Source organism: Manis pentadactyla, chromosome 14, assembly GCF_030020395.1.
Source record: "Manis pentadactyla isolate mManPen7 chromosome 14, mManPen7.hap1, whole genome shotgun sequence".
Taxonomy (NCBI): Eukaryota; Metazoa; Chordata; class Mammalia; order Pholidota; family Manidae; genus Manis; species Manis pentadactyla.
In genome coordinates, this window is record NC_080032.1 from 83266796 (window position 1) to 83293646 (window position 26851).

Here is a 26851-nt window from a genome sequence, read left to right on the forward strand (position 1 = left end):
CAGTCAGGTTGCAACACTGGTCTCAAACCGGATTGCACATTAAAGTCATGAAAGAAGCTTTAACAAAAAAAAAAATCCTTGCGTCCCAGGTGTTTACATTTAGCTGCAACCTTGCCCTGGGGCATATACCTAGAGGGAGACTTGCTGGCCCCGAGCCCACTTGGCATCTTCAGTTTTACTGCTAGTGTCTGAGTTTTCTAAGCTGGAGTTCTCACCAGTTTCCAGTTGAAGATTATATTCCACCAGCAATTAGAAGAGTTCACTCATTCCACATTCTCCTCATCTGTGTATGTTGTCACACTAGGCAACTTTTTGCCAACTTAGAGAATGTAAAACAGCATCGTTTCATGCTTTTGTGTTCTGTCCTGTTGGTCGGCTTTCTTACCTCTGCCGCTGTACTACCCTGTCTTAATTACTACAGCTTTGATTGCCTTCAATATAACTCCACTTTATTCTGCCTCTTCCAGAGCTTCTTAGATATTTTGGTCGCAGCAGTTGTTTGTTGTCATTATTTGACAATTTGGTTAAAACTTCCTCTTATTTTTACAAATATCTGTGAAGGGTAGAAAAAATGGAAGTGATAATGCTGATAATAAAGTGGAGATCATGATGAAATCAGGGTAAATGCCAAAAGTTGCTGATCTTTGGTGAGAATTAGGTACTTGTTAGACTTAAGTTGTTGACTATTTATTAAATTGACAAAGAATGCACATGAAATGTGGGAACTACATTGTTGAAACTTGGATGAAAAAGACAAGGCAGGGAGGGCTACAGGGAATGAAGTAATGAAATGTATGGCTTAAGAATGAATAAAAACTTTCCCAATAATCCAAGTGACAGGAGAAATTCAGAGTATGTGTTGTTGATGGGAAACAGCTGGATGCCGATTTTTTTAACATGAGGGATTAGTGTATAAAACATTAAAACATAAACCAAGAATCAAGCCAACTAATACTTGGGTTTTACAACTCAGCTCAGTATTACCTCTGCAAAACCTTCATCCGTCCCTGCAGAAGGCGCTGGTTGTTCTCTGCTAGGATGCCAGCTCCCAGCACATGCTGAATAGTGATTATCTTTGTGCTGAAGAGTGACTGATTATCTGCTCTGCTAGAATGAGGTTCGAAATATAGGGGCAACTCCCTCTCTAGTTTCCTGTACTTGCCGCACAACAGGTGTTATTTTAAGAAATTTTTTAATGACATGAATGAAAATTTAGGTTGTCAGATCCCTAACTTCTTTAACTATGTGACCCTTACAATTCACACAATTGACTGCGATCGATAACACACAGAGTGTACCTTGAAACGCAGAGAGGCTAGCTCCTGGGAAGAAGAAAAGATCAAGGAAGAAATAAAACTTGTATTCCTCCTCAATTAAATTGGCTTTCAACTGGAGGGAGGGCAAGGAAAAACAGTCCTATTGAACAGAAAAAGATTGATCATACAAGAGTTTAAAAATTCTTGCCAACTGAAGCCTAAAACAGAGCACCAAATAGTCTCTGACTATCGTAGGGAAATCAGGCAGCTTCTCTAGGTAGTCATGGAATCCCAGCCCTGCATCCTCTGCTGACGGAGCCCTAAAGTATCACTACCAGATCACTGCCCCAGGAGGTCACCCCAGAGATTGTGCCAGCAACAAAATTAACCACAAAATCATACCGTGCAGAAAAAATGCTTTAGACCGGCCTGGCACTTTGATACAGCCCATCTTTCCCCTTTAATGTCATCTGATAAAAAAGATGAGAAAAATCAATGAGAGAAAAAGTAAAAATGGTACAAAACATACATAATTAGAGAATCTCTACTGCAAATATCACCTTTCATTTTTACTCAGAGTTCCTACCAAAAACCATAATTTAAATCAATGAAAGCAGTTCAGACTAATATTCATGCAAGGAGTTCTTACTAAATACTAGGATATTCATAACACTTTCCATTTTAAGTATTTGCAAAAGAGATGAGAGACTGAGAGAAAAAGACTGGGGTGGGAATGAGGGAAGACAGGAAGGGAGATCATAAAAATGTAATTTTTTGCCTCTCATCTCATGAGTTGCTGTTTCATTAGGTTATATGTGTGCTTACCTAAAGTTGAACTATACTCTACCTATAGTCTTGGAAACCAAATGATAAACTTTTTGTATAAAACAAGAAAAAAAAAGTTGCCTCAGGCTCTCACTCATTCTATATATTTCTGTGACAGATGTCAGCATTCAGTCTTCTGACTCAGGGGTCTGGTTCAGTTCCTTATTCCTTAATTCTTGGCCACGGCTTAGAGCCATGAGGATATTGGTCTATCAAGGTGCAGATAAATTAAATGTTTTGTAAACCATAGAAATGTCCTACAAGTCTATCTAAAAATTTTAAAGTCCAGTGATGAGCCTAATAAATAGCTTCTTAAATGCCCATTGCTCACTGACATTGTGGAAACTTACAGGGAACCTTCCTATCTGTAACTGTGCTCAGGGCACTGTTCTGTGTGAGTAAAATTAAGAATTTTAGGGGCTGAATAACATTTCCCTTTATATCTTTAATATTTACTGAACTAGAGAAAAATAAAGCGTATATGACGGTATTCAAATAATGACATATATGGGTGCACTAGATATGACTTTGATGACATTTCAGACTGGAAATTCCCAGGAGGCAGGAACCCACATTTACTTCCTGTGACTGGTGTTCAATAATGAATGTACGTACACACCAGGTCCCAGCCTCTCAGTGTCAAAGGTTGGGGGAAGTGACGCTGAGTTTTTTAGCACTGACAAGAGACTTGTCTGTCAGTTATAAGTCATGTATTTCTTTCCCACTGATAAACACAATCCCACCATGCTGCTCTTTCAGGGATCACACTTCTCCTCCGGTGACAGATGTGATCCAGTCCCTGTAGGCGGAAATTCTGGTGAAGACTGTCGGCGCAGTGGGATGGCAGTTACCGCTGCCCCAGCTCACGACACCTATCAGCTTGTACTGCCCGTCCCGGACACACTGCAGCGGTCCTCCGGAATCTCCCTGCAACCAGCAAAAAGAGAAGTTCTCCCGGCTGCATGATTTCACGGTTGACACCAACCCCAACTGCAGAGGGTGACCAAACGGAGCGGAAGTCACTCTCTCCTCTCTGAATGTTTCAAGCATCGAAATACTAAATGATGGTTTGGAGTTAAATGAAAACATCTTTGTATTTTCAGTATTACTCAAAGTCGGTATTTTGAGCTACCTAATTCAGCTACAAAGTCAAACCATAAGAAATGATCATTTCTGTAGGTCAAAAATAGTTGAATATCATCAATTTCACATAGTGCAACCAAGCAAATGAACAAGTAATTTGTTTTGAGAATTGGATCCACTTCAAGCATTAGCAATCACAGTACATCAGTTTAGCAACTTTCCATTTTTCATGCATTGAAAATGCAATTTCTCATTTTTCATTTTCCAACCACCATACATTTATAACTCCTTCTGGTCAAGAAACACCCATGCAGGAGACACACTCAGAGGAAACTCCTGGCCTCGTCAACACAGCCCCTGAATTACCATGCACGAGGATGATCCTGCAGCCCCTCCACATATATTGGTGTTTTTAATATCCAGTCCCCAGTACCTTCGACAAGATGTGCTACTGATCAGTGGAACCTTTGCCTGCTGCACAGTTTTAGAAAATCCACTTTCTAGTAGAAAAGGAATAAGAAACACATATAACCTAGGCAAATGCTTTTCAAGGATAAAACAAAAATGGCCCTACATACAGACAGACTCCAAGGGTTAAAAATCCCACCCATTCTCCTTTCGTGGCCTGTAATGATGCTGTTAGGTGATTTGAAAAGCTAATATTATTACTCATGTTGGCTTCTACTTCAAAAACAATAAAACGCTTTATGTGGGCTCTTTGGCCTTTTAGCACAGTCCTAAGATGGTAGAAAAATAGTATCATTTTAAAGAAGCAAAAAGGCAAAGTTTACACCCAAATCAGTTATTGATAAACAATTCAATTCGCTTTTTACATGTTAAGTCTATGTACTTCATTCCCCTGGTTTCCCAGAGCTCCCATTCCTTGACTAGACTTTTGCTGAACAGACATTGCATTTAAGTGCTGACGGCATCTGGAGGCAGACAAGCGTAATTGCTCTCTGACTTATTCTTGAGTTTATTGGATATTTGTATCTTGTTAACTCAGCTGTAGAATGTGGTGCAAGTGAGACCAGAGTCACAGTCTGATCTTCCTATGGACTAGGTATTTTCACATCATCTTTCCACCCATATGCCAAGAGTACCAGCCTATCATTTCAGGGAAATGCCTCACATCTTTGGGAATTGGCTCCAATCTTTAAGTAGGGGTTTCCACAGGAGCAGCATCTATACTGTTCCGAAAAGAACCGCGCGGCAGAGTGTGTGTGTTCACAGAGCAACTGGGCAATCGTTACATATAAATGAGGCACCTGAATACCCGGTGATAAAGTCACTAGATGTTCTCCAGTGCAAGTTTTACGATTCTCAATGAACTAGCATCCATCAGTATATCCTAAAACCCAGCCAGTCACCTTTAGATCTCTTATGAAAAAGACTTTTTCCACTATCCTGCCTATTTAAAAATACAGAAAAATGGGAAACAGTAAACAGTATACTCAGATTTCACATGTACTTATTCAGTTTCTCATCTTGGAAGAGGGAGAGAATATACTCACGATTTGGTTCAGTTATTCCCCATCCAGCAGTCATACATTTGGAAAGTAAATTTATTTTCTCATTGTTCCCTGGCAAACAGATTGGAGATATAAACTCTCCTAATTAAAAGGATGAGAAAGAAGAAAGGCAAATGTAATTTAGTCCATAGGATTGATATTAACATTGGTCTATATTATTTCTACAAAGATAGCTCTAGAAATTCCTACTTTTACCTGACAGTTCCTTTTTTAACCCTGCAATTTAATAAATAAGTCTTTCAGAAGATTCCACCTATTAATTATTCAGAAGGGATCATCCCATTTTGCTACAGGTATTACCATATCCTCCTAGGACAATAAAAACCCAGGCGCTACACTGTGATGTGGGGCTCTTGGTTTCTCATTCCTTAGACATTTTTTAAAATGCAGGTGCCTTTTGGTTCATGTGCCTCTAAGACATCTCCATGCCGAATTTGAGATGACAGTGGAGAAGAATATAATGATCTTTCTTCAATGATATTAGTTGAGGAATGGAGAAAAGCCACACTTGTTGCAATGTAAACTCTTTAAGTATTTTTACAGCTAACAGGTATTTTTATATCTAATTCTATCTTCATGGGTATATTATACAATACATTCGTATGTTATACATTTAAACATTCACATTTTTTCTTATCACCAAAATTTGTATATATATAAATATTGTGGGTTTCTGTGAGTGTACACACACACACTGAATACAGTGCTCGTGTTTCCCCATGCTATTTCACTTGATATTTATCCAGATTTTTACACACTTAATTGCTTCAGCATATCTGCTACCTAAGACCATTTATTCCAATGATTTATTCTTATTTTTACTGCTCTCTCTTAATAAAATCACATAAAAATCTTTGTAGCATGTCTATTCTCCTATTCGTCTCCCTCCACATACCAACTGCTCTGGAATCCTATGTTATGCTGCCTGTTTTCTGCCAAATTTCCATGAGATCAAACATTTTTCCTTGACCAACAGATTTTTATAATGAGCTGCTTTTCTTAGTCCTATTTTCTTTGTTTACTATAGTCATACCATTTAAAACATTGCATATAGATCTAGCACATAATTTTTAAAAACAGCACACAGTATTCAGATGATGAATGTACCACAATCTGTTAAATTCTATTGGTGAACATTTACACTATTTAAATTTTTTTCCCTTGTAAGTGGCATCAAGCATCCCAGATCTCAAATCTGTGCATTAGTGCCAGTCTTTCTGGAAAAGAGCATTGCTGGACCACAAGGCACACACTTTAAAAATGGACAGACATTGCCAAATTGTCTCATTTTGGAAAAAAATGGAAGAGATGGTTGACTTGCACTCTATCTATGTTTGTAATTTAGAAGTATGTCAGGAATCTTGACATAGTTATACCCTCCATCAAGCAATTCTACTTCTGGGAAACTTATCTTAAGGCAGGCCTATGCCTGGAAAAATGTATACACAAGGATAGTCAATTTAGCATTATTTAAATAAAGGATACCACCTATTTTTATAAGAATTGTGGAAAGGCTATGGTGTTAGCCATTAAAATTATATTTTAAGAGGATCTTTAATAATATGAAGCAATGTTGATAATGGTCAGTGAAAAAGCAGGATACAATAAAACTTATAATAGGTATATTACAATTATTTAAAGACAAACATGCAGAGTAAAACAGAAAAGAAAGAAATAGGCCCAATGGTCACATGATGGTTACGGTGAGTTGGTGGGGCCAAAAATCACAGAGGGAAAATTCATTGTCTCTAATGTGAGAAACGACATCTCTTACTCTTACCACAGAAAATAAATGAATGGGAACAGATACAGACAAGCTACTACATTCCTAGGGGGAGAGCTGCAGAAAGTATCATGCTGAGGTTGACAGCAGGTGGTGGTAAGTGGAAAGCAATGTGTGCGGAACAGAAAGAAAGGATGAAGGGTGGACGGCAAGTACGTGTTGAAATAATTATTTACCTTCGAAAGTACACACAGCACTTCTAAGCAGGATACGGAAGATAGAAGAAATATGGCAAAGATTCAAAATATGGAAAAGTAATTATACATACTGACCTAGTTTGACAGGTTCTTCCAGATGCAACAAGGATAGGTCATCATTAGGAGGAAATTGTGTGAAGCCAGGGTGCGTGTGTACAGCTCTGACTGGTATCCAGTCACTACGTCCTACATTCAAGAGGTAACTTCTTCCTATCACCAGGCTATCCGTCACAGTGCTTGTCATAAGAAAAGGGAGTCAGGAAATAGATTCCACTTTTAATGAGGCCATAACTTTCCAAAACTACTGAAAAATGCATTATTTAACATTTCTAATCTACATTAAAATCCTTATTATCTTGAATTCCTAGACAATGGGGTTTCTCATTAATTCAATCCTTGAGACATATTAAAATAACTACTTTCTTGCCTTCATAACATCAAATGGAATATGATTTAGTATTTATTTCTTGACAATTACAATTCACGATGCCTCAAGGTAATGATTCTGCATAGTGTTATGATAATAATATTATTCATTATATGATGTTCTTATATAATGGTCACTGAAAGCTATTCTGAAGGTTATCGATGCCCTACTCCTTGATACAATGTTTCTCAAAGAAATATCTAGGGACTATATGCATTAAATCTGGCATGTGCACTAAAAATGCAGAATCCCAGACCCAGACAAAACTCATCAAATCAAAATTCAGGATTAAGATTCCAAGGTTCCATTTAGAGCAAACTCCCCAGGTAATTTTGAGCACACAGAAGTCTGCAAACTGCCTTAATAAGATGCCTTCTTGTTATTTATTGTATCAAAAGTAAGAGATGGAGGATAGTAAAGAAAATGAGTTATTGATTCATTGAAGGTTCCTGCTCACTAGGTTATTTGAACAGATACTTTTATTGTAAAACCCCTAATTTAGAGACACTAAAAACATTTTATCTCCTCATTCAGTGGTGACACATTGTGCAATGACAACTATGTCCCTGCTTCTGGGACACCCATGTCAAAAATAGCAACCTGTCTTCTCTGAACAAAGAGTAGTCATATATCTCTGTATCACACTGAGGCGATTATTGAGATAAAATCAAAGAAATAAATGTTTCCTTTAAAGGACATTCTTTGAAGTTCTTTGAAACTTTAGATACTGATTTTGGGACTAGGAATGGTGAGCAGACAGGACAGGAGAGCAAGGGTGAAAGGAATCCACCTCTGGGCAACCCTTTGCCCTCACTGCAGTGTGAAGATGCTCAGACATCAGGACCTCCGTTTCACAGATGGGGAAAGGGGGAGTGCTCTTAGCGACCTATTAATTAAATTACGCCTAAAGCAGGAAGCAGCTTTAAAATTAAATGCTACGAGAAGTGCATTAGTGAAGCACAGAAAGGGCTTCAACATAATACTCGCATCCATTGGCAGGCTGGGGACTGTTTCAGAGGGGCTTAATGAGCAATGTTTGTTGAGATGTGGGGAGAGCAGGGGGCACCCGTTGCGGGCCCCAGGCAGCTCCTGCCCACCTGAAATCACAGTGCGCTGCCGTCAGCACCCACTGAGGGGCAATCAGGGCGCCTCCACAGTAATGCTGCCCTCGGCGCTGCAGACTGACCAGCCAGGGCCACGACAGCGCAGGGGCGGTTCGGCCACCAACCACCCTGGGTTCTCCAACCACGGCTGGCAGCCCGTTTGTATTTCTCTCCGACCCTTCCATTAGAAATGGGTCGATGACGGGAATCCCGCACTTGTCTTGGGCTGGCGGTCTTCCTGCCTTGTTTTCTGTTGCTACCCCTTAGAAAAATGACAAGAAACATTTGCTAGAAATGCTTATGAGGGTCTATCAACATCTCCGAATGGAGGTGTTCATTATGCTTTGGAAGGTTCAACAAAAGGCTTCTTAGCAAGAGGAGAGAACTGTCTTTCCTTCCATTGCATTTAAAATGAGCAAAAATCAACAAACTTAACAGAAGCATTAATATACACATCTTTAGACAAATCAGAACATAAATTAGTTTTTGAAAAGCAACAGAAATATTGCATTTGCAGAGAAGTTAGTATATGCTCAGCAAAAATATTCTTTTTGGGGGTCTTTATGCAGGTTGGAGGGTTTACTGAATAAAAGCGATGTGGTAACACAGACATGGGAACACGTGAAACTCTACCTTTGCTTCAGCCTGAATGTCTCTTCTGGATCTTTTAAATAGCAACTCACTGACTTTCATGGTTATCATTATTTCTTAAATAAAAATAATATACAGCATACAGACACACATATAGACACACACACACACACACACCCCATATAGACAGACAGATACACACACACACACACACACACACACACAGTTAACTTTGCTATCTTACATGATCTATCTAAACCCACGCCTCATGCCTGAAAGAATGGTTTGAAATGAAACGATCTTGTCTTTAGTACTAGAACGGGGTGACTCCCAGAGACCTTAAGCCAGCAGTCTTCTGGTTCTACTTTAAGGCATATGTGGTCCTTCCTTAATATTTTTAAATAATGACTTACCATTGATAGGCAATTTGGTCCCAATATTGCTTTTTTGTGATTGTTTCTGGACAATGTCTTCCGAAAGAAGTTTAAAACCTCTTTCTCCCACAGACTCATCAGTCTTAAAATTGACAGTCAGGTAAGCACCACTAGACATCGGGACAAATTCTTTCTTGGAGCCACATAAATGAGCTGCAATGTGAGATGTACTCAATAATTAAAATACTTCTCCTGCACAATCACATAGGTAAAAGAGGGCAAAGGGGGGACATTAAATTCTGAACTGTTAATATTGACAAAGGAATAATTATCAATACCACAAGATCGAGACTTAAGAAAGGGAGGTCATGATTATTGCAACAATGGACAGGTACAGATTTTAAAAGATCAAAGAAAAGACTAGGCTAGCAATTGATATGAAAAGGATATACAATTGTATGGCAATCAGTGATCATAAGGATGGGAAAAAAAGCACTTTGGTAAAGATAAGTGGACAGAGAAACAAAAGTAATGGGGCTGTTATGGACCAAATGTTTGTGTCCCCCTGCAAATTCATATGTTAAAATCCTAATCCCCAATGTGAGGGCATTATGAGGTGAGGCCTTTGGGATGTGATGAGGTCATGAGGGTGGAGCCCTCCCGAATGGAACATCTATGATCATTAAAGAAATCCAGAAAGCTCCCTCACCCCTTTTTCGCCCTGTAAGGACATCCCAAAAAGATGGCTCTGAACCAGGAAGTGAGCCTTCACCAAACACCAAATCTTGGACTTTCCAGCCTCCAGAACTGAGAAATAAATGTTTGGTGTTTAAGCCACCCAGTGTATATAGTATTCTGGTTACAGCAGTCCTAAACTAAGAAAGGCAGGCTGCCTAAATTAGGACTAATGATAATACTTTTCTTAATTCAGAAACACCGAAGTTGGCCCAAAGGTGGTCCTGACAGTGACAGGACATTTACTGTTAATTTATCTGTATATGCTGTAATTTAAATTTTCTCAAAATAAAGCAATGGTACACTATTGATTTGTCTTGAAGATACTGCTATTCAGATATATGAGAAAGAAAGAGACCAGGGGAACTGTTAATCTCTACATCATTCTTATCCCCAAAAGAATCTGTTTGGTGAACTGGAGTTGATGGGAAACTTTTGGGATGCACTATGTCATGTCAAGTAAAGAGATTTGGGGTAGACATTCCAGAAGTGTTACTCTGTTTTTCAAAAAGGAGATCAGGGGGTGGATAGGAGACAGAGAAAGCGAAGAGGGATCCGTGAAGTAATGCAGCTCAGGGCTCACAGGCACAGATTCCGGTTTGGACTAGCTTTGCCATTGAACTATGTGGCCCTAAGCAAGTTATTTAATCTCTCCTTGTACCTCAATCTTCTCGACTGTATAATGGAGATAAAATAATACTCACATGGAATGATATGAATGGGTATTTATAAAGTATTGTAAGTTTTGTTAAATATAAATAATCCTCAGCAGAATTTTACAGCTAATTATTAGACAGATGGTTTTTGAACACTTGAAGGAGGAAGCAGGGGTCACGCGAAGCCAGCATGGGATCCTTAACATGCCGCATTAAATTAACCTAATTTAATTTTTTGAAAGAGCTAATTAGATGGTGGCTAGGGAGAATGAGATAAACTTTATGAATCTTGATTGCAGTGAAGTACTAATTAAAATATCTTATGATATCCCTGTGAACAGATATAAAATGTAAGTGGATAATTACATAGCTAGGAAGTTTTGCAGCTGATTAAATAACCACATAATGTTAACCTGGAGGGAAGATCTTAATGATATGGAAATGGTTCTATCCTTGACTCTGCCAAGTATAGTATTTCTAGTAATGACTTAGACAAAAATACAAAAAAAAATGCAGTTACAAAATGTATAGTTTTAAGATGGGTGGCTGGATGAGAGATAAAGGACTCATTTAAGTATATAGAATCTTGGAGATCATTTAGTTCAGTCTTTCATCTAACTGAGAGTTCCCTCTAAAACAACCCTGGACATATGATGCCTGGTCTTGGAGATACGACATGTCACTTAGGAACATTTTCTCTTTTTGAACAGTTCTAATTGCTAGACTGCACTTCATGGGAATCAAAAGCCATCAATGTAATGACTGCCACATGGTCAGCGTCATGGCTAAGCACACAAGCATCTGAATCAGTGTGTTGATATGAATCCCACTTTCCCTACTTCTTAGTTATGTCACTGGGGGCAAGATACTCAGTCTTGATTTCCTGACATTTTAAACAAAGACAAATGTAACCTGCCTCTGTAGGACTGTTACAAAGATTAAGGAATTATAAGTTCTTAGGACTGTGCCTGAGTAATAGTAAATAACGACTGTTAGAGATCATTAGGCTGAATAAATCTCATACATGGCCTTATAGCCTCTATAAGAATTCCACAAATATTTGAATAGAATTATGATCCTTCCGTCTTCTCTCTTCTCCCAGAGGTCAACATGCCCGGTACCCAGAGCCTTCAATATCCCGGTCATTATGCTCTATGGCTGTGTTCCAGTTTGTCAACATTCCTTGAAAGTGTTGGTCGATCGAGGCTGATATGTAATAGTCAGTATGGCAGGGGCAACGGCCAGACAGATTTGTCATTGACTGTGAAGATCTGTGAGACTGAGCCAGTGCCTGCCAGCTAAGTGTCAATACTAACTTAGCCATACAAGGGAAAGGGTTCCCTTCTTGTAATCCTTCACTGCTCTGAAACTTTGTAATCATTTGACATCTCTGAAATTATTCCAAACATCCCGCTATCTAAACTGCCCTGTCCTATCTATCCAACTCTACTGGTATCTCCCTGCTACCACTCTTTCACCTCACCATCACCTTCTAGCCATTAATCCCATAAACTTTCTAACCTATCAGCTCAAAAAAGTGAGGGAGTTTGCTAAAAAGTGAAGCAGACAAACTTGTTTTAAATGATGGGTAATAATAGAACATGTTTGAAACTGATGAGAATGATAAAGGAGACTGATGACGTCAGAGAAAGGCTAGCTAAAGGAAATTTGTGAGAGGCTGACAACTCTCAAATGTGTATCTCCAGCCCCAACTTTCCCTCTAGTTTGAGTTGTACTTCTAACAGCCTATTGCCAACTCAGCCTGAATGTATCGTAGCATTAAAATTCAACATGCCCAAACAGATCTTTGAGCACAAATCTCTTTCTCCCCCTAGTATTTCCCATCTCTAAAAACGCCACCCCCTCCAACCTCTCACACAATAAACCTAAAAGTTATCCTTGAGTTGCATATTTAATTTCACATTCAGTCCATCAAGAAATCCTATCAGTTTTATCCCCAGATCTGTTCATTTCACTTGATTTCCATTGTTACCATCCTCTTCTTCAGGCAACATCATCTACTGTCTTAAAACAGAACTACCAGAACATTCTGCAATGATGGAAACTTCTCTATGGGTGCTGTCCACTGTGGGAGTCACTCACTACATAGAGCAATTGAGCTCTGGAAATATGGCAAATACTGCCTTTCATTCTTTTTAACCAATTTAAATTTAAATAACAACCTGGATTGGACAGTGCGGATCTAGTTTACCACAACAGCCTCGCTGTAGACATAATTCACCCCATCACCCTAAAGTGCCTCCTGACACAGCAGGCAGAAGAGCCTTCAAGTTATTCTTTTGTCAAAAATCTTCCTGACAGCAAATAACTAGAGCAAAGTCCACCTCTTTAGACCTTCTCCCAAATTACCCAACTAAACCCCAAATCCTACAATAGGTTCTTCCTAACAGCCTCTTACTGAGCCACCCCCTGGTTTTCCATGGTGTGCGTTCTCCTTCTCTAAAATGACTAATGAATCCGACTTGCTTCACCCCAGCTGTGAGCCAGGCAGGGGTCTTTGGCTGAAGGGCACTGATGAGAGTTGGGGGTTTAGAGTCTGAGTCTATAGATGCCTCATATTCGTCTTAAGGAGAACTAATAGCTTGAAATTTCGTATCTTCTCCTCCTCCATACTCTGAATCACTTTGGAATCCTTGAAATAAACCAAACTCACTGATAAAAAAACTCTAGAATTTCAAAGCAAATTGCTGAACTTATTGGTGTTGTAAATCCTGTAATACCACAAGCAAGTCAAGGTCCCAGAAAAGATATCATCAAAACACTCCTCTTGCCCTTTGTGACAGGTAGAGTACAATGGTGTCCTGAGTGGAAGAACAGGTTGGAGACGCAGAAGGTGATGCAATACTGAGCTATAAAAGTTTCCATCTCTGAGACAGTCTAGGACAAAATACTGCCTGACATCCAAGCATGATAGACACACTGTGGTCAATAAATCTCTAAAGATTATTCAAGCTAATAAGCTTTTTCTTCTTTTTAATTTATCCTGGATATAAAAAGTAACATCTTCACTGTGAGGATGAAACTCGAGGAAACAAATTATTAAAAACTTACCTAAAAATGCAGTTTAGGAAGCGAAACCTCTTACAATGCATGAGGACCTCTTGAGAAAAACAAAATTAGAGCGCCCCCTAATGGTACAATAAGATAGGAATCGCTGGGCCACCATCAAGAAGAGCTGGGGTTGAAGGTCAAAATCCACTGAGTTGTGGCCTCACGCTCATCCCATTGGGTAAAATAATGTTCCAGAATTCTGACGAAGGATCTAATGGAAAGTCACTGGCAACAAATGATTTTGTTCCCGGGGCAAAGTCAGGTCATATTTTCCACACATATGCATTATATAAATGCCACTTAACGTAGGCCCTTTAAGAAAAACTGGTTTACCAAGTAATCTTGGTTGCTGATCTGGTCCATCATAAATATTGAAGTGATCCCATTCACAGTTCCAAGATTCTTCTGTTATAAAGTCTTTAATGGCTGCTCTCACTTTATTTCCTGACATGGAATACAAAGTCCAAGTGCAGCTCAGCATATTGGGATAAATGTGAGGATGATTGGGAGACGTGACCTCAGCAGAGCTCACTGGAATCAAGTCTAGTACTGGACTACAACTAGGTCATTAAAACCTAAACTGCAGTATACTTTTATTAATTTCTATCACTGTTTCTTTGCATCCGTAGTTCCTTCCATACATTGACACAGGGTTTAAGTGACTTTTGTTCTTGAAAAACTGACCCCTCCTAAATAAGACAGGCAGAAGTTCTTTCACTTTAACTCACAAACGGTGAACCACTAAATCACCCACATGTACATTTTTGTGTCAGTTTGATGCTCATATTTAATACACAATCTTATAATATTCACAAGCATGAGAAGTAGATCGTTTCTTCTTCAGTCTAGAGGTGAGTGATCTAATGCTTGACATTCAACAAATACATCCTAAGACTTCTAGGATTTCCCTAAATTTACATATGCCAAAGCATTACTTCATTTCCTCCACAATGCAGTAAAAGATAACCACAGTATCAGGAAAGGTGAATAGAAAACAAAGCAAGCAGGCTAAGTAGATCTGGGTACTTGGTTAGACTAAATCCCCGAGTAAATTCATGCACTCCTGAAGTTTAGCCTCACAGCACGTACAGTTCAAATTATAAAAATTTATTAGGAAGGGAAACTTGGGTCACTCAGATAGTTGAAAAACTGATATTAGGTTCACAAGGGCCGTGGGCTACTACATCAGAAAAGAGAACTGAAGAATTCAGTGACATTTTGGGTCTACTCTAAATGCTTTAGGTATTACCCAGCCTAAAATTAATACCATCCAAAATTTTATTTAGTTTATCAATAACCTTAACTCACCACCTTAGTTTTACTATGCAGTGGTCCAGCAAAGAATAAAGAGAAAATATATGCATAATACAAGAGACATAAAACATATGTTAAGAATGGCAATGAATAGACTTAAAATAGGTGCAAGGATTTACATAAACAAAAAAGATGCATTTCTCACCCATTTACCAAATAAGGTGCTAACTCTTTACTCTCTACTCTTTAATCTGCCACAAGTCTCCACCACCCCCAAAGTTTGACACAGAAAATTAATACAAGTCTGTATTTCACTATAAAGTGACCAGAAGCAGGCCACAAACGGCTAACAGTTTGGACAGAATTCAGAGTACACTTCTTACTAAACAGTGTTAACCAGCACAGATATTCCCCACTCTATTTTCATAATATTTTATAACTGAAGCCAAGCCAACTAGATTCCTTACCTCTTTTATGGGTCCTACCTTTATCATTAGCTTTAATTTCTCCTCTCACAGAATCTAGAATAAAATAATATTCAGGGGTCAATACATCTAACTAAATAATTTATATCTCTTTATTCTTCTGATTATACAAGTGCTTCATGCACATTGTATAAAAGTTTCAAAACACAGAGTTCAAAGACGAAGATAAAAAGTCTCCTGTGGCCCCATCCTATAAGTAACCAATATTCATATTTTAACGTAAATCCTACCAGGCCTTTCCTTATGCTATATATACATTTTTAAAAAATTGTATGCTGCTTTACACTGTAATTTTCCCCAAACTCAATGTATTATGACCAGTTTTCCATGCTACTAAATCTTCCATATAAATTTGAATGATTTTGTATTAAATCATAACAGTCTCCTGAGTGAACTCCTACTTGTATGTTAGTTCTCAGCCAGGGAGATGCCCATGAGCAAACAGACATGTTTCTTACCCATTCACTGGATACAGAGTTACCTCCTTACTCTCTACTCCCTAATCTGCCCCAGCTGAAATGTCATTTCCTTTACTCAGACAACTACTGAGCGCCAGCTATTTACGAGGCACGGTTATAGCCTTTGGAGATAATAGTGGGGCTTAGGAACAGCAAAAAGTTTGGGTTGACTTAGGAACAGCAAGAACTGGCATGGCTCGTGTAGTGAGCACTGCAAAAGGAAAAAGAAAAAAAAGAGTAGGAAAAGAAGGCAAGGAGATAGCTGCGATCCGACTCATACAGCACCTTGTAGGCCACTGTGAGGATTTTTACTACGAATGAGTTAGGAAAACATTGGAGAATTATTAGCAGAGGAGTAATGTGATCTGAATCATTCATTATAGAATGATCACTCTGCCTCTTATGAGTAAAACAGACTAAAGAAAGATTTGTAATCAGGATGCCATGGTGAGAGACTGTTAAGTAGTTCAATTATAGATCTTGCTGAAAAGCTTAAAATTAACTATATTCAATGTGGGATATGAAAAGTCAGGGATGACCAAGGTAAACAGCTTGAGCAATTAATTAGTAAAATGGAGTTGCCATCTATTGGGTTGGGGAAGGTTGGTGGAGGGAGAACTTGGAGGCAGCAGTAAGAAATCAAGAGTTCAACTCTGGTCATGTTAAATTTGAGATGCTTAATGTGGGGGGGACTTGGTGAAGGGGGGAGCCTAGTAAACATAATGTCCTTCATGTAATTGTAGATTAATGATACCAAAATAAAATTAATAAAAAAAAAATTGAGATGCTTATTAGATATCCAAATGGAGGGAGAGGCAATTGGTGACACAGTGCTGGGGTTCAAAGAGTAAGTTGGGACCAGAGATATACATGTGGGTCTTATGGGTGTACAGATGGTATTTAAAGCTAAGGAGTATAGGCAAAGCAGAGAAGAGAACAAGGACTGGGACCTGGGACACCTGGACTGCAGAGCGTTAGAGAAAACGAGGAGGAACCTGTCAAGACTGTGAAGATGAGTGAGGTAAGAGGAGCACCAAGGGAGAGTGGTTTCCTGGGGGCCAAGACAAGTGAGACCCCAGAAGAAAGGAAGAATGGAGGGCTCATCTGTGCCAAACACTGCTGTTAGGGCTGAGAAGTGACCATACTGGATCCGGACGTGCGCAAGTCATGTGCAACTTTAGCCAGAATAATGTCCGTGGAATAGTAAGAAAGTAAGTCCTATGGGAATGGACCCAAGAACAAATGAGAAGGCAAAAGGGGAGACATAAGTAGAAATAAATTCCATGGAGCTTTGCTATAAGACAACAGAGGGATTAAAGTTTACCTAGAATTCCATCCTTTACCAAAATAGACAAGATCCCTCTGATACATATTTTCATTGCACGTCATATTTTCCCTTGGAAACTTGATACAGTTTTTTTTTTCATTTTATACTTGTCTCTATGATTATTTGATTACTGATCATCTCCCCCACTAGATTATAAACTTTACTAGGGCAGGGACTGTTACCAGACTAAACTAAGTAAAATATCTTTAGCAGAAATCTCTCTCCAACTGTATTCCAATTAATATTTTTAATGAGTATGAATTGATTAATCTTAAGGATTAGAGTAATTCTAATAACTGTTCAGAATTAAATACAATTGCAAATGTTTTCATCATGGTACCCAATTTCTATAATTTGCAATAGTTCTCATTTTTCATGATGCTCTCAGTACCTTTGCCCAAACCATGGGAATGTTGGGCAAGGAATACATTTCAATTATCTGGTTGCAACTTATATATATAGGAACTACCCATCAAACAAGGGCACAAGAAGTACTAGTTATTCCTGAATAATTTTATTCAAGAATATTATTCAATACATTAAGAAACTCAACTTCAAAAAACTACCTCCAACCTTCCTGAGGGATAGAAATTTTCTACTGTATTATCACATTCTGAATATCTAGAAAAATAGATAAAATTCTTAGGTGCTATAGGAAAAAATGAAAAATCTGATTGATCTTATGCTTTATAGAGGTTTAGCTTGAGGCCTCTACAGATTACAGGAGTCACACCCCTAACCTGTCTTTTTCTTCTCCCCTCAAGTTGACAAATGAAGTGAAGAATTCCCATTTGTTTATATGATGACAGATTTTTTCCTAAAATAGCACAATGAAACAAAAACATACACATAAACAAATGTGAAAGAAACAACCGACTTACCAGGTATATGAAAAGAATATCTCAAAGAAAATTCTTCCATGGCCAAACTGACATCATATGTGAAATTCAACATCAGAAGAGGACCATGAGATTTTAATGAAGGTGACTCTCCTTCACATAAGTCTCCTAGCCATAAACAATAAATGATCTTACTATTCATCAAGGCAAAGGTTACTGAGCAAAATAAGAGAAAAAAAAAATCCTACTTTTGAAACTGAAAATTCTTATCATAAATATCCCAACAACGTAACAATGAGAAAGTTAAGCAGAACAAAACTCAATTAGAAGAGAGAGAGAGAGAGAGAGAGAGAGAGACAGATGTCCCAGACTCCAGAACCTAAGCACTTCTGAAGAAGGGGTTCTGAACCAGCTAGGAGACAATACTGAGCTTTCATAATATCTGAAATAACCTAAGTAAATCTTTTTAAAGTGTTATAATATGAGACAAGGTAACATGGTGCAGCTAGGTCTCCAGGGAACCAAAAAATTATTCTTGCCACCAGCCCGACATAAAATAATCAGTTACAGGGAATGTAATTGAGCCTTAGCCCCATACAATCTTCATTTATCCACAGCACAGCCAGACAAATAAGAGACAAGGTACAATAATTGGCATGCAATTCAAAACCATTGGCTGGTCTAAATGAAATTTTTTAGGCAGTAGTTTTTAGAGGTGTCCTGTGACTCAGATTCCTGGTGCTAATTAGTAATGATGTTGTTCAACCTCCTGCTACCCCAAGATTTCTAAAGCACCATTCAGAATATAGAGTCTAAATTCCTTCAGCGATGGTTCTCTGTGTTGTGAGGAAGACGGCTAACAGCCAGACTACCATCATGAAGTTCTCTATAATGGCCACCCTATGACTTCAGTTCAGATTCCAGAACAAAGCATTTTTTATTCCTCTTCTGCTTTTCACAGTTTTGTTTAAGGTCACAATGTGTATTCATCCACTGGAGAAAATTTGGAGAATTTCATAAAAATGACTCAATCTTACAGTTTAGAAATATACGCTTACATATATTGGTTATGTTTTCCTTTAGACTTTGTTCTCCCAGCTGACACATGCACCACCTGCCTACGACCACCTCTATCGCCATGAAAAGGCAGAAGAATCTGGTCCAGTCAAGAATCACTCAGACAACCCCAGAGAGAAGGCCTGGGGAGACAGATATAACCAATCTTCCTGAAAAAGAATTCAAAATAAAGGTCATAACCATGCTGATGGACCTGCAGAGAAATATGCAAGAGCTAAGGGATGAAGTCCGGAGGGAGATTACAGAAATAAAACAATCTCTGGAAGGACTTATGAGCAGACTGGATGAGGTGCAAGAGTCTGTTAATGGAATAGAAATCAGAGAACAGGAATACAGAGAAGCAGAGGCAGAGAGAGATAACAGGATCTCCAGGAATGAAAGAATATTAGGAGAACTGTGTGACCAATCCAAACAGAACGATATTTGCATTATAGGGGTACCGGAAGAAGAAGAGAGAAAAAGGGATAGAAAGTGTCTTTGAAGAAATAATTGCTGAAAACTTCCCCAAACCGGGGGAGGAAATAGTCTCTCAGACCACGGAAGCCCACAGATCTCCCAACACAGGGGACCTAAGGAGGACAACACCAAGACATATAATAATTAAAATGGCAAAGATGAAAGACAAGGACAGAGTATTAAAGGCAGCCAGAGACAGATAAAAGGTCACCTACAAAGGAAAACCCATCAGGCTATCATCAGACTTCTCAACAGGAACCTTACAGGCCAGAAGAGAATGGCATGATATACTTAATGCAATGAAACAGAAGGGCCTTGAACCAAGGATACTGTATCCAGCATGATTATCATTTAAATTTGAAGGAGGGACTAAACAATTCCCAGACAAGCAAAAGTTGAGGGAATTTGCCTTCCACAAACCACCTCTATAGGCTATTTTAAAGGGAATGCTCTAGATGGAAGCACCCCTAAGGCTAAATAGATGTCACCAGACAAAATAAAATCACAGCAAAGAAAGCAGACCAACCAAATACTAACTAAAGGCAAAAAATAAAATCAACTATTCATAAAAGCAGTCAAAGAAACACAAAAGAGTACAGAATAAAACACCTAACATACAAAGAATGGAGGAGGAAGAATAAGAAGGGAGAGAAATAAAGAATCATCAGACTGTGTTTACAATAGCATAAGAAAGTTAAGTTAGACGGTTAGATAGTAAAGAAGCTACCCTTGAACCTTTGGTAATCTCTGCTGCTTTTAATAGTGTGCTCACATCCACTAAAACTTCATGGGAATACAGTGAAGCTGAGATTTAAGGTTCATTTCTTCAAGGGGATATACTTCTGCTTCTGCCGGAAGCCCCAGTTACTCACCAGGAATAACTTTAAAGTCTTGGCTTGGAATTCTTGGACACAGGTAGTGTGAATTCCAACATCAAACAACCCTCCATCCAGGCCAAGGTCCAAGCAGGTAAGTTCCTTATTCCCCTACTTCATATGCAGTATTTCCCTCTCTCTTTCCCTCTATCTTTCAAAGCATCACATTTTAGGAAGTCCCAGGTTCCACAGAAGGCTCCAATCACTCTCCCATCCCCCACCCCTACTTCCATGCAGCCTCCAGTTAAAGCTCTAAATTCTTAGAGATCAATTAGATGCCCCAACAGCATTTGCTTGCTTCATTGCCTAGCTGGCGCCTCTGCATTTGTGTTGTTTCATTGTTTGGGGACAATGAACACTTTTCTTTTTTGCATTTAAGAAAAAATAAAACAAAACAGCTTTTAATATTTTATCCAGAATGTTTAGATACCTATGCTGAGAGAGTGTCACATATCTAATCTACAATAATTACAGAAAGAAGTCTCTCAGGACGTTTTCAAATGTTTCAGACTCTTCAGCTAGATAGACACATAGAAATTAAAGTTAACTAGTACAGAAGTAATAAACACAGTTTTCTCCTACATTTTTTTATATTCTCTCTTCCTACTTACCAAACCTGACTTTGCTTTTTAGAAACAGCAGTGCAACATTATGACTCATATACTGAAGTCTGCTGTATTCAGGATGGCTAACAATTTTTGAGACACGAATATTCTGTTCTTGCTCATCCTTCTGAAAGAGGTTGTACTCAACAGCAGTCACCATCAGACTCTTCATTTGCATCCTAAAACCAAAGAAAACGTTTTCGTATGTGTAGTTGTTTCCCCCAAGAAAGACTGTCTTGGTTTTATGTAACTAAATGAAAAATGATTCATGTACCTGTCAGTATTTCTGTACTTACATGAAAAATGATTAATGTACCTTTATTAGTGATTACTACTGTCATAACTCCCCATAAATCATAGGGACCTATGAAAACCCATGGTTTCAGTTGGTCACAGAGTGTTTACATTCTGTGATCCCTCACCCATACCATCAATTCTTTCTCCATAAAATATTTAAGTATGGCCTCCTTTTCTTCTTTTGTACATAGACCAGTCTATATATATATATATATATATATATATAGACTCTATATATATATATATAGACTCTACCATTTTTTAACAAGATATAAAAATTGTTCCTAGAACTGTCCTCCTTTTCCTCTTATTGGTACCCTCTTTTAATCTAGCTAAGTATCTGTTATTTCCACAGCATTTTTTCCCTCCTAATGGCTGAAGCTCAGATTATTAAAACTTTGGAGTATCCATTCAACACTTGATGCTAATATTTCATTATAACAAGTAACCACCATCCCCACCCTACCACTAACTCCACAAACTATAGATGATGTCTGGGATCTTTGAGGTCTCTGATTCGTAGAGTAGGTAGTGTGGGCAACCTTGAGACACATACAAATTTCTGGGGCTCTGAAAGCTCAGTGGGTGGGGGAACCAGGTGGAAAAATTATGAAGGGGACTGATATTGAATTTTGCATGGTATTTGGAGCATCAAATCTCCCAGTCCTATCGTCAGGAACTGGGTTTTGATAAGTAATGGAAATTCCGAACTTACTCAGAGAGGCCACCCAGGCAGCGCGCCGCTCGAACAACCGGATCACCCTGAATCAAGCTTCCTCCACAGAAGTGGTGCTCACCTAATTTTAGGGAGACCTGCCCAAGAAAAGAGTTACAAACACAACTAATGTACATCTCCTCATAGTGAGACAGGGACCATGGGGGTAGTCAGAGTAGGGTGAGGGCCTCCGGAAAAATCAAGGCAGGATATTTGCAGTCAGAGCAATGCACCTACATGCAAGGAAACCCCCTACTAAAACTCTGTGTTAAACATTCAGCTCTAGAGTCATTCTTCAGTGAGATCACTTAATACACCCCAGATAAAGAAGAGTAGAACATGTTTATTTTATTCTAATCATTTATAATCATGTGTAAGATTCACTTTGACATGTTAAAAGGCCCAGGCCTACATGCTGTCTTTCCTCCTTCAGATCCGATGAAGAGATTTTTAGCGTGCAAGCCCAGCCATAACACAGTAAAAGGCAAGAAGGATTCCACCTTAAAGATAAGATTGCACTTAACTTACTCTTTAGCAAACAATACCTCAGCCCACCTTGGGAGCTGAGCAGGTGGCCTTGTTTCATACACCCCCAGACCCAGATGCTGGTAGCTCAGGGAGAAGGCAACAGAGCAGGAAGTTACTTGTGTTGTTAATTATAAATATCCTGGGACCACTTAAAAAGTCCACCTCCAAGCTTTTTTTCATGTTCTCGAAAAATCCTCAACTTAAAAATTCTATAAAACCCCTAGACAACGCGCCACCACGGACTCTCTTGCGCCCTCCTGGCGGGAGCCGGGAGCTCTGTCCTCTCCCTTTATCTCTAAATAAAAGCCTGTACCTCGCTCTCCTACTCTTGAGTGTTTGTGAAGCTCATTCTTCGGCTTAGTGAACAAGAATCGCGGCATCAACAGATGCCCCGTCCTTCAGATGCATTTGAGATCAACTCTCCTAATGTAACAGTCCTAAGATACAGATATAAGTTGGTTCGTAAGATACTTCCTATGAAGTATACTTTGTGGCAGACAGGTTGAGTGGGGTCATGATAAAAGTTACACGTCAACCTGGAGCTGTGCTTTTGAAACCAAGGAAGTAATTCACCATTTCTCATTAAGAAATCAATATATTTGTCATACTGACCTGCCACGGATGTCCGCCAACTGCTGAATTTCTCCAACGAGTAATTCTAGAGAAGAATCCAGATTCCAAGACAGTTTCCGTACTTTTCAAACCAACTGCCCGGATCCCACACTTCAGTCCTGCGTGGGAGAGCACACGTGTGCACGCACATACACATACTTACGTAAGGGTTCACTTCAAGACTCCCCTTCAGACGTTCCGGGCCTGGCACAGCTGTTCTGATTCTGCTCGTCTGTAGGTAATCCCCTTTCTTTTCTCAAGATATTCCTGAGACTATCCCACCCTCACCCCAAGTTCGCTCACGACTCCCCTGCCGTTTGCAGCAGCAAAGACCTGGGCGCAGGATGAGCCTGCCCTCCGTCCGGTGGCTGATTCGGGGTGCACTCTCCGGGGCGAGCACAGCCTCTCAGTTGAGGTTGCTACACAATTCAGCTCGGATTAAACACACCGGAGGGCGACCCGTGCTCCCGGCAGGGAGACCCTTGCTCTAGTTCCTTACATCGGTTACGTCTCCTGGGAGGAGGCTCCTCAGCGCCAGCGGGGTGGGGTGAGGCGCCTACACACTTGGGCTCCAGAACCCAGACTTGAGAGCCACCCCGGCCCCTGCGCGGCACCGCCGCCCGTCCCGCCCCCGCCGCCGGCAGCTCAGCGCCGGGCCCGCCTGGGGTCCGGCTCACCGCGGCTCCGGGGCAGGCCTGCGGCCAGCAGCAGAAGCAGCCCCACCGTCCTGGCCGCCGCCCGCATGGCCCCGGCGCGGGACCGACCCGCCTTCCTCCGCCGGCTGCGGAACCCAGCGGCCAGCGGGCCCCAAGCTCCTGCCCGGGGCCCGCACGCCCCTCTGCGCTCCACCTGCCCCGCCCACGCTCCTGCCCCGCCTGCCTGGAGCCCCACCCGCCGCCCCGCGCTCCGCACGCCCTGCACGCCGCCCTCCCGGCGCCGCCCGAGGCCCGCACCTGCCGCGCCGCCGGCTCCCAGCCTTGCTTCCCGCCAGGGAGGCGCAGGTGTCGCGGCGCGCCCGGCCTCCTTCCCCGGACACCGGAGCGCAGGGCGCGCAGGCCCTCGGGCAGGTGCGAGGAGGGAGCCGCGCACGTGAACGAGCTCCGCCCCGAGCCAAGAGTGCGGCCCGCGCCCCAGGCAGGCCCACTTCTGCAAGGAGGAGGACGCCCGAAAGCTGGTTGGGCACTTAGCAGGACCGGCCCCGATGCCAAGCAGCTTGTTGACACCTTGGACGCTCAGCTTTCAAAGAGTGGCTGAAGGACGGCGTCTTTGCGGCTGTACCTTTCCTGGGTGGCGGCGTTATCACCTTTAATGGAATGGACTAACGATGTTGTAGGATCCCTCATTCAAGATTATTTAAATGAATGCAGGGATAAGATGAACATGTCAGCCTATTTTCCCTAAATATTTCATAGTAAGTTAGCTTGAGGTTGGGGGTGCAATAAAGCCAGAATTTGTCATGGATTTATATCTTACCAAAAAAAATTAGTTAAGTGGGCATTCTATACATATGTATCAACTAACAGGCACCAATCTCCCAGTTGTCTCTCTGCTGTGCAAAATAGAGCTGAAAACTCTTTGAGGTGGGAGGGCACACAAATTAGGGAGACAGGCAGTGGGCAGCCAGATGGACAGGAAGACAGTCAAGGTGGAGGATTAGATGCAGAAACAGGCAGGTGACAAGCTGCGTGCAATGGCCCCTGGGACTGTAAAGGGAGCAGAGGTGATGGGCGCCTTTTGGGGAAAAAGCTTGAAGAATGTGACTGGCACCCAGACTTGAAATATACCGTCTCAAACCTTCCTGTCTCATGAACTCGAAGAGGATTTGTGTTTCTTACGTTCCATGTCTTACAACATTGAAAAGTTCTAGAGCTGTGCTGTCCAATATAAAAGACACTAGCAATATGTGGTTATTTAATATTAACTGAAATTAAAAACTTAAATCTAAGTCCCACTCACTACATTTCAAGTGTGGCTAGTAGCTACCATATTGGACAGCAAAGAGAGAGGACACTTCCATCACCACAGAAAGTGTGATGGGACTGCACCTCTCTTGAGGGTAGCACCGTTTGATATAAAGTGTGCATTTTAAATAAAGACAACTTGGGTGACACTGAGTTCGATGACTCCTGGATTTCAAGCCTGGGTGTCTAAGGGACCCTGGAGAGGGTTAGGAAAAGTGAACAGGTCTTCTGTGAAAATAACATGTTGCATCCCCAGGCTTGAGCCACCATGAAGGAAACGCCCAGGTATGGTGCTGCCCGGCCGATGGACCCCTCCACTCTCATCTGAATTCTGCTTTCAGCATTAGTGATCTCACAAGAGTACTCCCATCATCCTTGGCTCCGGGGAAACACTACTCTCCAAGTAAGGCTCAGCCCCTCCAAATGCACCCAAATTCCTCTTTATTCTTAGCAAGAGGTCAGATTAAAACCACTAGGATGCTGTTACCAAATAAAATGCGAAAAGGAAAAATGTACATGTTCTCTGTAAGTACAGTTGGCCCCACAATGTTCAAGTGCATGACTAACCTGCTCATGGGGCTCATGTCCCGGATGCACACACAGCTCTGCAGGATCCTCAGTGACGGGTGTGACACCTGGGAGTCTGGATGGGGGTAGGCACTGCCTCATTTCCTATTACAGGGCAGCTCCCTTTCTTTGCAGAGTTCAAAACTCACAGCCTCAGGTGAGCCTTGTTCTTCTACCCAGAGGACTGAACCCCCTTATGAAACGCCTTTCCATTAAAACAGGAAAAGAGCCAGGAAATACGAATTGCATAATACCCAACAGCCAGTTCCTTGGTTTTAGATTTAAATTTGCTAGTAAGTTGAGTTTGTGGCAATGTTGAACAGTCCAAATGGAAGTATTCTCTTATTTAAGGTGAAAAAAAAACACTTTAGAAAAGATGTCAAGGAAGGGCAGAGTGGGCTGGACAATCCCAGGTTGGGTTTGTTATGTATGGATAATCTGCCTTTGATATGAACATATTTTCATTTGTACAGGGTGACCATCTGCTACTGAGGGCCCTCCAAGACTCCTGATGGAACTCCCAACTGTTTAAGGATAGCCGTAAAACCAGGAGTGTTAGGTGACTAACCCATGAGCAATGAGCAAATTACGGGGAAATGTTTGTGTAAAAAATGAGTTTCTCCATTCCTATGAAACTACTGGTCTAACTCTAGAACCCTCTCCAAAGTCCCACAAGGCCTAGGATTCAGCACTAAGGGGACTGTTGGTGACCTCAGGAGACAGCAGTCCTACAGGTTGCGTGTCTCTTGCAGGAACAGAGATCACTGATGCAGCGGGAACGTGAAGGATGGAGGGACAAAGAATGCAGGAAGGCAGGTCATTCCGTTTGGCTGTGAAGGGCAGGAGATGTGGTAGTAGCTAGCGATGAACAGGAATACAGGAAGGATGTTTTTCCCCAGATGCTTTTGATGGTGGTTTCCTGTGTATGTGTTTTAAAATAGGAGAGAACTGACAGGAGGATCCAGAAGGAAGACGTGAAAGATGAAAAAGAAAGAGGTGAAGGGATGGAATGAAGATACCACGAGGCAAAACCCAGAGCCTCAGGCCCTCTTCTCTAGCAGGTAAGTGTGTAGATGGGTGCAGGACATTGAGGGGACATTTGTTTTCTACCTTTTATTTACTCTGAAGAAGGAGGTGAAGGCATCTACTCAGCGAGATGAG

The 26851-nt window shown here is 40.7% G+C and overlaps 1 protein-coding gene across 1 annotated transcript; it reads right to left on the bottom strand.

Annotated features, from left to right (window-relative positions):
• Window positions 1-724: 724 nt before the first annotated feature.
• LOC118914576 (ovochymase-1-like) lies at window positions 725-25792 on the bottom strand. The gene is made up of 12 exons (XM_057491294.1): window positions 25691-25792; window positions 23840-24398; window positions 23163-23281; window positions 22023-22120; window positions 21017-21189; window positions 15374-15409; window positions 9211-9384; window positions 8201-8468; window positions 6752-6912; window positions 4679-4777; window positions 3531-3664; window positions 725-3008 (listed from the first exon to the last, which is right to left on the bottom strand). The coding sequence occupies exons 1-12, from the start codon at window positions 25790-25792 to the stop codon at window positions 2844-2846; spliced, it is 2088 nt and encodes a 695-aa protein (XP_057347277.1). The 3' UTR covers window positions 725-2843.
• Window positions 25793-26851: the final 1059 nt, after the last annotated feature.